Source organism: Mobula birostris, chromosome 4 (assembly GCF_030028105.1).
Source record: "Mobula birostris isolate sMobBir1 chromosome 4, sMobBir1.hap1, whole genome shotgun sequence".
NCBI classification, from domain to species: domain Eukaryota; kingdom Metazoa; phylum Chordata; class Chondrichthyes; order Myliobatiformes; family Myliobatidae; genus Mobula; species Mobula birostris.
Window position 1 is genome coordinate 164115324 of NC_092373.1, and position 14961 is coordinate 164130284.

A 14961-nucleotide genomic window follows, 5' to 3' on the forward strand; every position below is an offset into this window, starting at 1 on the left:
CATCTTCGTGTGAAAGCTTTGGAAATTTATGGTCGCCTTTGTTCAGAGGCTAGTGAGGAAGTGTCAAGTGATATTGTTAGCTTTAATGCAAGTAGGGGATAGTTTTCTAAGTTTGTTAATCGTCACAGGCTTCACAACTTCAGCTGTGTGTGGTGAACAAGCCAGTGCTGACCACGAAGCTGCTGAACGCTACCCTGTGCTGTTGCGGGCTTTGATAGCTGAGTTAGGCATCACACCAAAGCTGGTGTTTAATGCAGATGAGACCGGGCTTTTTTAGAAGCGTATGCTGAAACACACTTACATAAGTAAGGATGAAAAGACTGCATCAGGTTTCAAGGCAGCAAAGGATAGGTTGACTCTGCATATGTGTTCCAATGCTGAAGGGGACTGTAAGATGAAGCCTCTCGTAGTTTACCATTCACTAAACCCCCGTGCTGTTAAGGGTTTGAGTAAGAATATGCTTCCTGTCCACTGGGCAGCTAACAAGAAAGCATGGGTCACTGATCAAGTATTTGAAGATTGGTTTGCTAATCATTTTGCTGTTGAGGCTGAACGCTACTGCCGGGAACAGAATCTTGCCTTTAAAGTTCTTTTGTTGCTTGATAATGTGCCAGCCCATCCTAAGCATTCAGACAGCATTCATCCTAACATAACAGTGCGTTGCCTGCTGCCTAACACAACGTCGCTGATTCAGCCACTCGACCAAGGCGTGATATCCACGTTCAAGGAGTATTTTTTACGGCGAACCATCTCTCAGATGCTGCAAGCAACAGACAATTTTGAAAATACCGGGAGTTTACCAACGGTGAGGGAATGGTGGAAATCCTTCAACATCAGACATGCCATCAACAACACTGACGAATCCTGGAAAGAGCTCAGGTCTTCCACTCTCAATGGAGCATGGAAATCAATTTTGGCGGAGTGTGTGCACACCCTCGAGGGGTTTCCTGCCTTCACTGCAGCTGTCTAGGATTGTGTGGCCCTGGGCTGTAAAATTGGTGGGGAAGGATTCTCAGATCTCGAGACTGCTAACGTGGTAGAACTCCTGGATTCTCATGATGAAGAAATAAGTGTGGATGACCTTCTGCATTTAACTCAGACTGAAGGTGATAACAACGATGGCAGAATTTTTTAAGGCTGCGGAACACTTAGCACAAATGGTGATGGACATGGACCCAAGTTTAGAATGGAGTCAGCATTTCAGTCGTTCTCTGCAGTCAATCCTTCTTCCCTACAAGCGAATTTATGCTGAAAACAAAATGCTGCCAAGCAAACAACCCTCACCACTCTCTTCAAACCGGTGTCATCCACACCAAGTCCACCTCCACCTGAGCACTCCACACTTGTCGCATTTCCTGCTATGGGCAGTTCTGAGAGTTCCACTAACTTGCCAGAGAGTTCTGTGAGTCTTCCTTCACCCCTTGCTGTCCTTGATGATCCTGATGACCCACAACCATCCACCTCATCTGTGTAAAGCTGCCCAACATCACTGCACAACCACTCATTTCCCGGAGCCTACACGCCTGCCACTGTTGGTGAGTACTGTACACCCTAGTATGGTAACTTTCTTAGTCATAGTCTTACTTTATTGATCCCGAGGGAAAATGGTTTTCATTACAGTTGCACCATAAATAATTAAATAGTAATAAAACCATAAATAATTAAATAGTAATATGTAAATTATGCCAGGAAATAAGTCCAGGACCAGCCTATTGGCTCAGGGTGTCTGACCCTCCAAGGGAGGAGTTGTAAAGTTTGATGGCCACAGGCAGGAATGACTTCCTATGACGCTCTGTGTTGCATCTCGGTGGAATGAGTCTCTGGCTGAATGTACTCCTGTGCCCAACCAGTACATTATGTAGTGGATGGGAGACATTGTCCAAGATGGCATGCAACTTGGACAGCATCCTCTTTTCAGACACCACCGTCAGAGAGTCCAGTTCCATCCCAACAACATCACTGGCCTTACGAATGAGTTTGTTGGTTCTGTTGGTGTCTGCTACCCTCAGCCTGCTGCCCCAGCACACAACAGCAAACATGATAGCACTGGCCACCACAGACTTATAGAACATCCTCAGCATCATCCGACAGATGTTAAAGGACCTTAGTCTCCTTAGGAAATAGATACGGCTCTGACCCTTCTTGTCGACAGCCTCAGTGTTCTTTGACCAGTCCAGTTTATTGTCAATTCGTATCCCCAGGTATTTGTAATCTTCCACCATGTCCACACTGACCCCCTGGATGGAAACAGGGGTCACCGGTGCCTTAGCTCTCCTCAGGTCTACCACCAGCTCCTTAGTCTTTTTCACATTAAGCTGCAGATAATTCTGCTCACACCACGTGACAAAGTTTCCTACTGTAACCCTGTACTCAGCCTCATCTCCCTTGCTGATGCATCCAACTACGGCAGAGTCATCAGAAAACTTCTGAAGATGACAAGACTGTGCAGTAGTTGAAGTCCAAGGTGTAAGTGGTGAAGAGAAAGGGAGACAAGACAGTCCCTGTGGGGCCCCAGTGCTGCTGATCACTCTGTCGGACACACAGTGTTGCAAGCACACGTACTGTGGTCTGCCAGTCAGGTAATCAATAATCCATGACACCAGGAAAGCATCCACCTGCATCGCTGTCAGCTTCTCCCCCAGCAGAGCAGGGCAGATGGTGTTGAACGCACTGGAGAAGTCAAGAAACATGACCCTCACAGTGCTCGCTGGCTTGTCCAGGTGTGCGTGGACACGGTTCAGCAGGTAGGCGTTGGCATCCTCAACTCCTAGTCGGGGCTGGTAGGTGAACTGGAGGGGATCTAAGTGTGGCCTAACCATAGGCTGGAGCAGCTCCAGAACAAGGCTCTCCAGGGTCTTCATGATGTGGGAGGTCAATGCCACCGGTCTGTAGTCATTGAGGCCGCTGGGGCGTGGCATCTTCGGCACAGGGACGAGGCAGGACATCTTCCGCAGTACAGGAACCCTCTGGAGCCTCAGGCTCAGGTTGAAGACATGGCGAAGTACTCCACGTAGCTGAGGGGCACAGGCTTTGAGCACCCCGGTACTGACACCATCCAGTCCTGCAGCCTTGCTTAGGGTGAGACGTTTTAACTGTCTTCTCACCTGTTCAGCTGTGAAGCCCACCGTGGTGGTTTCGTGTGGGGAAGGGGTATAGTCATGAGAGCACGGTGGGGGACTGTGAGGAGGGGTAGGAGGGGAGAGTGGAATATGTGTTGGTTGGGGGCCGACAACAGATGAATTGTGGGGGATGGGCAGGGGCCACAATGTCAAATCTGTTAAAGAGCAGGTTAAGTTCGTTGGCCCTGTCCACACTGCCTTACGCTTGGTTTGCCGGAACCCAGTGATGGTCCTCATCCCACTTCAGACCTCTCTCATGTTGTTCTGCTGGAGTTTCCACTCAAGCTTCCTCCTATACCTGTCTTTAGCCTCCCTGATCCTGGCTTTCAGGACCCTCTCTATGATTTATTATGTTGAATATTACCTTAAATTGATGAAATATAATACGAATGTTGCCTTGTACTGCTTTTGTGCTGTATTGGTATGAAAATGTGAATAAATTACAGATAAAACATATTTAGGAAGCCCTCCAGAATGCATCCCTATTTTCTCCATTTAAATAATTATTCACATAATGCGTTTTCCATACTATGCGTCGACTGTGGGGAACGTATCCCTCGCATATGATGGGGATAGGGTGTATATGAAAGCAAGGACATAATATTGTAGTTTTAAAAGACATTGGTCAAACCACTCTAGGTGTATTGAGAGCAGTTTTGGGCTCCTTATCTAAGAAAAGATGTGCTGACAACAGAGAAGGTCCAGAGGACCATTCCAGGAATGAAAGGGTTAATGTAGGAGGAGTGTTTGACTGCTTTGGACCTGTGCTTGCTGGAGTTTAGATGAATGAAACCTAGTGAATATTGAGAGGCCTGGATAGAGCGGATGTGAAGAGGATGTTTCTTTTCGTGGGGGAGTCTCAGACCAGAGGACACAGCCTCAGAACAGAGGGACGTCCATTCAGAACGGAGATGAGGGTTTCTTTAGCCAGAGGGTGGTGAATCTGTGGAATTCTTGCCACATGTTGCTGCAGAGACCAAATTATTGGGTATCTTTAAAGTGGAGGTTGATAGGTTCTTGATTAGTTAGGGCATCAAAGGTTACAGGGAGATGGTGGGAGAATGGGGTCAAGATGGGTGCAAAATGGGAGGGAGGAGAAGATGGTGGCGCGACGCTGCTCGCAGTGGCCACTCCGGTGGTGATGTCTGTTATGTGTCAAGTAGGGTGCCATGCACAATCCTGATTTGATGGAGACGGACGTGAGAGCACGGAGGAACATCTGGTGAAACTTCTGAAATGCCTGCTTTGCTGCCGCTGCTACTGTGTAGTCCAGAATCTCCGGAGGGGAAGGCCCCGAGTCCTCAGCTTTGCTTGTTGCTTGGCAGCCGGGGTGGGGTCAAAGCGCTCGGCAGAGGATGGTGCTCGGAGGGGCTGGTCGGAGGCTCAAAGTTTTCGGAGGGACTCAGAGTCCGCTGCAGTCGGGTGCTTCCAATGGTGCTGCATTGGCAAGTTTGCGGCGCTTGGAGTTTCATGGCAGGGAGAGTCTCTCCCTTCTGCTGCCTGCATGATGATGAGGCTATCGGGACTTCGTGACTATTTTTTTTACTGTGCCCATGGACTGCTCTTTATCAAATTATGCTATGGCTTTGCACTGTTGTAACTCTATGTTATAATTATGTGGTTTTTTAAGTTTTAGTCTTGGTTTGTCCTTTGTTCTTGTGATATCATTCTGGAGAAACATTGTATCATTTTTTAATTATGCATTTCTAAATGACAATAAACAAGGACTGAGTGTCCTCATAATCTTTAAAAAAAACAGACATGATGGAATGGTGGAGCAGACTTGTTGGGACGAATAGCCTGATTTTGCTCTTGTGTCTTATGGTCTGTAAAGAAGTGCTGCATATTACCCTAAAAATAACTGACTTTTTCAACCAGTTGCTTTTTGAGGAAGTAAAATCTCAAGTGGACCTTTTCACTTTAAGGAAAACTTTAACTCTCAGTATGTCATTCATGGCAATATTTGTTGGTTGATGAGCAATGAATGAAACAGTGTTTGACTACTTTCCTGAGATGCTAGTGACTTTCACAGCCTTGGCATCATGAGGAAGATGTAGGTTCAAGTCCTACTTTGTGTACAGTTTTCGTTGATACTGTAGTACAGTTGCATGCATTATACAGAAAAAAAAATCAAAGTCACAAAGAATAATTTTCTGTAATTATTTGTCTGTGGGTCATCATAAGGTTGGGAAACACAGACAGGAATGCAATTGCAGGCTGGAGAGGGCATCTACTTGTGTGCTGGAAAGAGCTGAGTAACACCATGTACCTTGAGGATATATACTAACCTCAGCTTCATTGCCCAGGTCAGCAGTAGGAAGCTGGCAAACACTAGATTCAGCCCTTTAATCCAGTTTTTCCATTCTATGAGATTGCAGCTGATCTGTTGTTTAACTATTCTGGTTTCTATCTGTATTACTTAATAAACATAGCAAATAGATATATTGAGCATTTATTTTCAATATATTATTAAATTAATTAATATTTTAAAATGTATTAAATTGATATGGTAATCATAAAAATTGGGGGAAATACAGTATTGTGTAAAAGTCTTAGGCACATATGTATAGCTAGGGTGCCTAAGACTTTTGCGCAGTACAGTATTTATAAACATGAAGCAAAGAGCGAGTTTATAAATCTGGCAGGAGTGAAGGATATTAGGAATGGTGAGGGTGGAATGCCGCAGGAGGGGCATGGGGTGGGCGACAGGAGGAGTGCCAGGTGTGGGGGGGAGGTCGGTGGCACAGGTGCAGACATGCCCAGCCCTGAGACACTAGGCAAGGTCATTGGATTTCAAACATTTGGTTTATTGATCATTACCGAATGTCTCTCTGGTGCCTCGTGCTCCCTCGGCTTTTCCCAACCATGATTCCTCTCTCCCTGCTCCCTTCCCTCTCTGTCTGCAGTAGAGACACATTTCAGAATTGGGTTTGTCATCACTCACATAGGTCATGAAATTTGTTTTTTTGTGGCAGCAGTACAGTGCAATATATTAGATTACTACAGAACTGCAGAACCTAACTATATATATATATATAATATATATGCCTGAGACTTTTGAACGGTACTGTATTTTTCAGGTTTCCACCATGAATGAAAATGTGTACACCTCCTTTAGTTATGGATTCCTCTCAGAGAAAGTTCTATTTTCTTTCATGTAATACTTCATTTTAAGCATCTTATTTAGATCACTGCTTAAGATACTGAGCTTGCAGGAGCAGTTGGGAAGTGATAGTGCATTTATTTTTAAGTTGTTGAGAGGCTTAATGTAAAAAAAATTTTCATTTCACTTTTTGCAGAAGCTTTCCTGCAATTCATTCTCCATTTTAGTCCCAGTTGTTGTATTAAAAGAAGATGCTACTATGTGGTCAAAAGTGCTTTTATGAACGATATGTTTAAGCAAACAGCAGGTTTAGTGCAATACACAATACAATGGAGGAACTCAGCAGGTTTGGCAGCATCTGTGGAGCAAAATGAACAGTCGGTGTTTTAGGCAAAGACTTCATCTGGACTGGAAAGGAAGAGAGGAAGAACCAGCATTAGAGTGGTGGGAGTGAGAGTATAATGAGGTGACAGATGGATCCAAGAGGGAAGGTAGAAAGGTCGGGGGTGGGGAGTGAATGATGTGAGAAGCCAGGAGTTAATTTGTGAGAGAGCAAAGGCCTGAAGAAACCTAACAGAAGACAGTAGACTGTGGAATAAGAGGAAGGAGTTGGGGCACCAGAGGGACTAAAGGTGCAGGGCAGGTTGTGAGGATGGAGGAGAGGAAAGAGCAGAGGTAAAAGGGGATAAGGGGGAACAGTGGGGGGGGGGGAATAAAGGGGAGTGATTGCTGTAAGAGAAATTGAAGCTTTCACGTTGGAGATTACCAAGACGGAATATGAAGTGTTCCTTCTCCAATCTGTGTCTGGCCTCCACTTGGCAGTAGAGAATGCTGTGGAAAGACATCGGTGTGCGAATGGGAAATGCAGTTAAAATGACTGGCCACTGGGAGATCCTGGCTGTTACAGTGAACGAAGCAAAGATGCTGAACGAAGCAATCCCTCAATCTGCGGGAGCACCAGATATAATGAACGACCCTATTGGATTTGCATATGAAGTGTTGCCTCACCTGGAAGAACTGTTTGGGGCCCTGAATGGGAGTGAGGGTGGAGGTGTAGGGACAGGTATAACATTTAGTGTGTTTGCAGTGATAAGAGCCTGGAAGGTGATTGGTGGGGAGGGATAAGCAGGCAAGGGAGTCATGGAGAGAGCTATCCCTGCAGAAAGCAAAGAAGGGAGGAAGGGAAAGGCAAAATGTGCCTGGTGGTAGGATTGTGTTGGAAATGCCGGATGTTGTGAAGAACGATGTGTTGGATGCCAGTCTTTTGTGGTTGCAGGTGAGGACAAGGGGAACTCTGTTTCTCCTCTTCCCCCTTCAATCACTCTTTTATTCCAGCTTTTGCCCTCTTTCCACTCCTGATGAAGGGTCTCAGCCTGAAATGTTAACTGTTCATTTCGCTCCATAGATGCTGCCTGACCTGCTGAATTCCTCCAGCATTTTTTTGTGCTGCACCAAGTTTACCAGCATCTGCAATCTCTCTTGTGTCAGCAAGTTCGGAGCAGTTGGAATTTGAAAATGCCATGTTCTACTTAAATGAACAAGAGTTTACTTCCCTGTGAGGTAAACTATAAACTGTTATTTCTTTGACTCCAAGGACTTTCTACATTATGGAGTCACTCTGGCCCTACCAGTCACCAAAACAAATGAGAGCTTTTGTCCTTGTAGATAGATAGATATACTTTATTGATCCTGAGGGAAATTGGATGGAAAAGAACAAAAGTTGAGCAAATGATGATGAAGGGTATAGATAGGGTAAATACAAGCAATTTTTTTCCATTGAGGTGGAGGAGGCTACAACTAGAGGTCATGGGTTAAGGGTGAAAGGCAAAATGTTTAAGGGGAGCATGAGGGGAAACTTCGTCACTCAGAGGGTGGTGAGTGTGGAATGAGTTTGCCAGTGCAAGTTGTGTTGGCAATTTCGATTTCAATGCTTAAGAGAGGTTTGCTAGGAATGGGAGAAGTATGGAAGGCTGTGGATGGGGTGCAGGTCAATGGGACTAGGCAGTTCAAATGGTCTGGCATAGACTAGATGCGCTAAAGGGCTCATTTCGGTGCTGTAGGTTTCTATGACTATTGAGAAGAGGGAATTCAGGCATTTCCTTACTCAAGTGGTGTGAATAGCTGTTGATAGTGGAGAACTTTGGTTCAAGATGGCGCTACTGACATTAAGCAGCAGCTAACTGGTGGTTATTAAGGCAAGCAATGTGACTAAATACTTTGTGAGTAGCACTTTTTCTGTGCTAAGTTGTGGTAAACTATCACAATGAATGCGAAGTAAACAAGATACTGTAAATGCATTGAAGGGAAGGTAAATAGGGACATAATGGAATAGAGTTTCATATACAAATCTGGGCAAGAAAGAGATCACTTGTTGAGGTAGAATTCATAATCAGATTTATTATCACTGAATTAATGATTTTTGTTTTGCAGCAATAGTACAGTGAAAATTGCTATATAGAGTAACAAAATAGTGTTCTTGGATGTTCAGAAGTCTGATGGCAAGGGGAAGAAGTGTTTCTGGATCATTAAGCGTGGCTCTCTAGACTCCTATACCACCTCCCTGATGAGGGCAACGAGAAGAGGGCATGTCCTGGTTGGTGAGGGTCCTAAGTGATGAATGCTGCTGCCTTGAGGAATCACCTTAAGTTGTCTTTGATTGTGGGGTAGCATAAACAGCACAGGAAAACATCATTCAGTGCACCCAGTCCATGCTGTGTTTGTAATTTTCACTCATCGCCTCCCTCCCTCCCTCCTGTGGGTCAGCATCCACCTCTATTCCTTTCCCTACCATGTAACTGTCCAGCTTCACTTTCAGTCCATATATATTGTTCATCTTAATCACATCTTGTGTGATGAGTTCAGCATTCTCATAGTCCCCTCTCAATTTCCTGTTTCATTTCTCATGATCATTTTACATTTACAATTTCAAATTTTGTTGTTTCCCACAAGGAGACAAAATATTTATTTTGTTAACTAGAAACAACATTGTGATTCCAGAATGGAGGAAGTCATGTTGTCTGGCCTCAGACAGTCACAGTCAGAGATGCCAGAGTGTGGTTTACCACCCAAAAAGCAGATTAAATGGAAGCTATTTTTTTCTATTAAAGCAGAGTACTGCCTTTTTAGATTATATGAAGCATGTTTAACAGTATTCATTAGGGGATTATCTGTGTCCTTGCTGACAGCAAGCCTGCTTTGTACTGCGTTCATAATGCAATGAGTTCACAAGTTTCAATCCAAGTCTGAGTCATTGGAGCAATGAATGGTACATAAACATTTATCCACATTGTCAGTTTCTGGCTTTATTTCTCCAAGTTGGAATCATGTAGCAGACTGAAAATTTATAGTGGCTGCTGTAAACTCAGCAGTCGTCTCAGAATTTGATGGAGAGTTCATGTTGCAATAATCATCTTCTATTCACCATGCTCTGAACCTGTAGGAATTTGACAGGAAGAAAAATGATGGAAATACTTAGCAAGTCAGGCAGCAGCTTTAGAAGATCAAGCAATGTCAGTATTTCAGAATCGTATCTTTTATTTAGATCTGAGAAAAGGTAAGATTTTTTTAAAAATACGGATGAAGGTATAAGATTAGTTGCACAATACAACAAAGAAACAGATCAAACGGAAAGCAGAAGCAAATGAGGGCTAGTGAATACAAAGCAGGAATAGGTGTTGATGGTGGGGAGAACTTCCAGTTTAAGGTGGCACTACTGAAATTGAGTGACAGCTTACTGGTGGTTAATAAGACAAGTAATACGACTAAATACTTTACTAATAGCACCTTTTCTGTGGAAAACTAATCACTGCAAACAGTGAAGAGGTGAGCGAAGGCGAGACTTTCTTGTGGGTTGAGCTATGTGGGAGCGATGCAAAGTTTGAGTGTGGCATGTCAGGTTGGAATCAGAGAGAGAGAGTTGGAGCAAGCAAAGCAGAGAGGAGGCAATGTGGAGAAGTTTCAAAGCCTGTCCATCTAAACTGGGAGCAAGATTGGATCAACCTAAGCGCAGAGCCAATCTGAAAAGGTCGAGAGCGGCCCCAGGCTGGGCGGCGGGGTACAGGCCCCGAGCATATCACCATGTCAGGGCCTGGGTCATAGTGCAGGGGACAACCCGGTGTTTGGACAATTTAAATGCTGATCCAAGTAGACTGAAAAGATGAGGGGATGAGCCGATTCGATTTGACCTTCCATGACGTTTATTCCTCTCCCTGAGGCTGTGAGACTGTTCCGACTTCTATGTACTTTGTGTCTGCAAGCTCACTGAATTTGCCCTGCTGTTTGATGAACTGAGACGGAGGCTGTGGGTCTGCTCTGTACTCTGGGTCTACGGACTCAATCTGGTTGGGAATGCTTTTGCTTGCTTTTGTTGTTTGCATGATTTGTGTTTTTCTCTTTCTCTGCGCATTGGGTGTTGTTTTTTAAATGGGATTCTTGAAGGTTTCTCGCTTTGTGGCTGCCTGTAAGCAAACAAATCTCAAGGTTGTATAACTTGTACATTCTTTGATAAATGTACTTTGAATCCCTTTTCATTCCATTATGTCTAACACCATGTCACATTCCATTTTATCTCTCCCGCCTATCACATACCTTCCCATCTGTTCCCAATGACTCCTTCCCTTTCCATAAATATATCCTTGGCTTTTCCCATTTTTGATGAAAGGACAGATATTCTCTTTGTCTTATCCCTCTATCTCTCATCCTTCCTGCAATTTAAACTTGATTTGTTTTCTCTTCATGAGTTGTAATGAAGGATGATCTGTCTGACCTACTGAGCATTTTCTGTTTTTACTTCGCTCTACCAAAATTGCACTTATTTTGGTTGCCATCAACTGAAATATCATTTCTGTTGATTTCTTAGCAGACTTTTATCACTTAATTTTACTTAAGCAATTGGAATCTTCCTATAATAAGAATATTTTTCAGATGCTCCTTGTTGCTTATACAATGTAGCTCTTGCAATAGCAAGACATAATTCTGACCTTGTACTAATTACCTTATCTTAATCCATGGAAAACAGGATGTTCTCTGGGGATGTGACTTTTTTAAAAAAGTTGTTAATTGTGCATTTACTGTGTTTATGCTATTGTACACAGCTGGCTTGATGAACTTTTAAGTAGACAAGTCAGAGTGATGTAATTTTGTGATTTGCCCCTCAGCCACATCCCTAACTCCTCCCTTCCCCCCCCCCCCCCACAAATGCATAAACCTGTTACACCTCCAAGAAATTGAGTTGTAAGTGATGCCGATTTTCCTCCTTACCTTTGAGACTGACTGTGACTTGGGCTGTAATCATCATTGTGCAGTCACCTTGCTCCTAAATTGAAACATTATTTCACCAAGATCCTTATGAAATATTGTTTGCTCCATGAGTCTGTAAGTACTATATTTGTAACAGTGGTTTAATACAGGGGTCCCCAACCTTTTTTGCACCGCGGACCAGACCAGTTTAATATTGACAATATTCTTGCGGACCAGCCAACCCGGTGGGGGGGGGGGGGGGGGCGCGGTGTTCAAGTAGGGTTAAACTACTCACCTCAACATCTCTTTTACAGTTAGGGTTGCCAACTTTCTCACTCCAAAATAAGGGACAAAAGTAGCAGTCAAATCCCTGGACACTTTACCCCAGGAAAGACTACCATGACCACGAAGCCTTGCACAGGCACCTGTGTGCGCATATGTGATGTACGCATGCAATGTGCGCATGCGCATACGTGCTGATTTTTCTCCCACAAATCGGTTTTGCCTTCATCTTCCCGACTATACTGTACATACATTATTTCTACTTTATATAGGCTGTGTATTTATCATATCATTCCTGCTTTTACTATATGTTAGTGTTATTTATTTTCGGTTTTATGTGTTATGTATGATTTGTTAGGTTATTTTTTGGGTCTGGGAACGCGCAAAAATTTTTCCCATATAAATTAATGGTAATTGCTTCTTTGCTTCACGCCATTTCAGCATGAAAGGTTTCATAGGAACACTCTACCTTAGTGGGGGAAATACGGGACAAACCAATTTAGCCCTATATACAGGATGTCCCGGCAAATACGGGACATTTAGCAACCTTATGTTCAAGTTCCGCAGTTCGTGACAGGGAATGAGGAAAGGTGCAGCTGACTCATATTGTTTCCTTGCAGCCCGGTAGCACAAGCTTTGTGACCCAGTGGTTGGGGACCGCTGGTTTAATAAGCATTGGTTTCTCTTTTTCTAACCACCTACTGATTTATGAACACAGAATGGCATTACAGAACCAATGCTTTAGCTTCTTAATGCTGTATAAATTTACCTTGGGTTATGCCAGATATCAAGAGTTGTGACTAACTTGATATTGTTTGGGTTTATTGTTTCCAATAGGACATTGTTCCTGTTGACTCTTACGCTGAAATAAAGGAACTATTTGTCCCAGAAAACAAGCTGGATCTCGCTAGAGCTGATGCAGAAATCTTGCCAGCACTGGAAATCAGCAAGGTAGATGCATTCTCCTTTTCTTTTTACAGATTCAATTAGTGGTGGCCCCCTTGTCTCAGTTGTAAGGTGATGGGTTTATCCCTGCCTGAATGCTCTCCACACCAATTCCAACCTCGCCATCAAATTCACAGACTACACTTGCCTGTTTTCCCTTCCCTTTATTTCTTTTAACCCACCAGCCCCAATACTCCTACTCTTGTACCTTCCCTACTTTCGCAATCTGTCCATCACCCTCACATTCCTCTCTGGTTCCTCTGCTCACCTCCTGACATTTATACTATGGTCCACTGTACTCTCTTATCAGATTCCATTTTCTTCAGCTTTCTGTTACTTTTACCTTCCAGTCCTGAAGTAGGTTCTTGAGCTGAGTTGTTGACTACCCATTCCCATCCACAGATGTCTGACCCACTGAGTTCCTCCAGCATTTTGTGTTATACCATCGTGTATCAATTTTCTTAGTATTCTAACAAGAGTTCTATCTCTATAATCATCACGACGTAGATAACTCTGTCTCTTAGTGGGAGGATGGTACCAGAAAATGGAAACCCACAGATGTGACACCCTTGTTAAAAAAAGGAGAAAGATGGAGAACTACAGGTTATTGTTTAACGGCTTTTATTAGCAAGATACTAGAGTCGATCATCAAGGAAGAAATATTAACCATTTAGGAAAGCTGAATATAATTTAGTTAACGTGGTTTTATGGAAGGTTAAATCATGCTTGGTAAGTTTGCTCAGTTTCTTTTCTGAAATGCACAATCGAATCCTTGGTTGATTTTTAAATCAAACAGGTTATTATCTATCTAATTGAAGAGACCAAGAAAGTGCAGTATGAAGGGACGTAGGTGTTCTAGTGCATGAAGCACAAGATGCAAGCAGATAAGCCCCAACAATAGTTAGGAAAGCAAATAGCATTTTTGGTCATTATTGCAAACTGGTTAAGGTTTAGAAATAGTTTTTGTTGCAATCGTACAGTGTTGGAGAGGTCTCCCAAGAGTGCTGCACAGTTTTGGTCCCTAAAAAAAAAAATTATAACATTGGCGGCAGTACAAAAGAGATCCACCAGGTTATTTCCTGAGATGAGGCAGTAGTACTACCAAATGATACTAAACAGTTTGGGGCTGTACCCTTAGAGTTAGAAGAAATAAGTTATGAATTTATTCAAACATACCAGACTGAAAGGGGCTTGATGTAGAAAATGTTGGGATGTTTTTGCTAGTGGGAGAGCCTCACCAAGGAGACCTAACCACAAGATCAGGGACTGGAAATTTAAAACTGAGGTATGTAAAGAATGTCTTCTGACAGAGGGTCATAAATCTCTGGAATTCTCTGCCCCAGAAGATGGTAGAAGCTGTCTCATTGGAAGTATATAAAGTGGAGGTGGATAAATATTTGATAGATACAAGGAATAGAGGTATATGGGGAAAAATAGCACGAGTAGATGGACATATTAAGTGGTGAGGCAGGTTTGATGACTTGTTTTTGTTTCTTGTGAACAGAACATGGACCAAAGTTGCTTTGCAGTGTAATCCATTGGCTTTAAAATATTTGAATCATCTCTTGGATGTTCAGATTCTACTTGCAGAGCTTTGATTTTACAGCTGCTTTTACACAAATATTGGGATTTTGAAAAGAAAGACTATATAACTTTTTGTTCCAGGTGGACATGCAGTGGGTGCAGGTTCTGGCTGAGGGTTGGGCCACCCCACTCAATGGCTTCATGCGAGAGCGAGAATTCTTGCAGTGCCTTCATTTTAGCTGCTTGCTGGATGGTAAGAACTTGCAATCCCTTTGTGAGAGTTAAGTCATAAACACAATGAAGACAATGAATATCTTCTTGAGTATAAGTTTGAGCATTCTCATTTTGGCAGTTCTAAAGCTTTATTGTGGGAGAAAACCTGGGAAAGTTAATGTAGGAATTGAATGAAACATCAACTACTATAAATGCAAATGCAAGTCACTTTCAAAACTTAACTGACTTTCCCATTTGGTTCAGTATATCCCTTTAAAGATGCACACCTTCATCTTTAATATCCTATTTCTCAATAAAAATCACTGCACTGTATCCCTGTCTCAAACAACTTCCCTTGATATGAGCTCCATTTGCACCTCTTTGTCCATGGGAAGTTCAATGAATATGACAGACAATTTTTTTGATGCATTTGTAAATTTGGTCATACATCCTGGAGTCTTGTTGCCCTTGCTCTTATCTAATCAGTCTCCACACTTTTCTAGGATGATTTTGAAAAAATAAGATAACCCTAAGCTC

The 14961-nt window shown here is 43.1% G+C and overlaps 1 protein-coding gene across 1 annotated transcript in view; it reads left to right on the forward strand.

Annotated features, from left to right (window-relative positions):
- papss1 (3'-phosphoadenosine 5'-phosphosulfate synthase 1) overlaps positions 1–14961 on the forward strand; it is a 77064-nt gene that overhangs the window by 29432 nt on the left and 32671 nt on the right. The window contains exons 6-7 of the mRNA XM_072254771.1: positions 12580–12693; positions 14353–14464. Coding sequence (XP_072110872.1) covers positions 12580–12693; positions 14353–14464 — 226 coding nt within the window. The remainder of the gene's footprint in view (positions 1–12579; positions 12694–14352; positions 14465–14961) is intronic.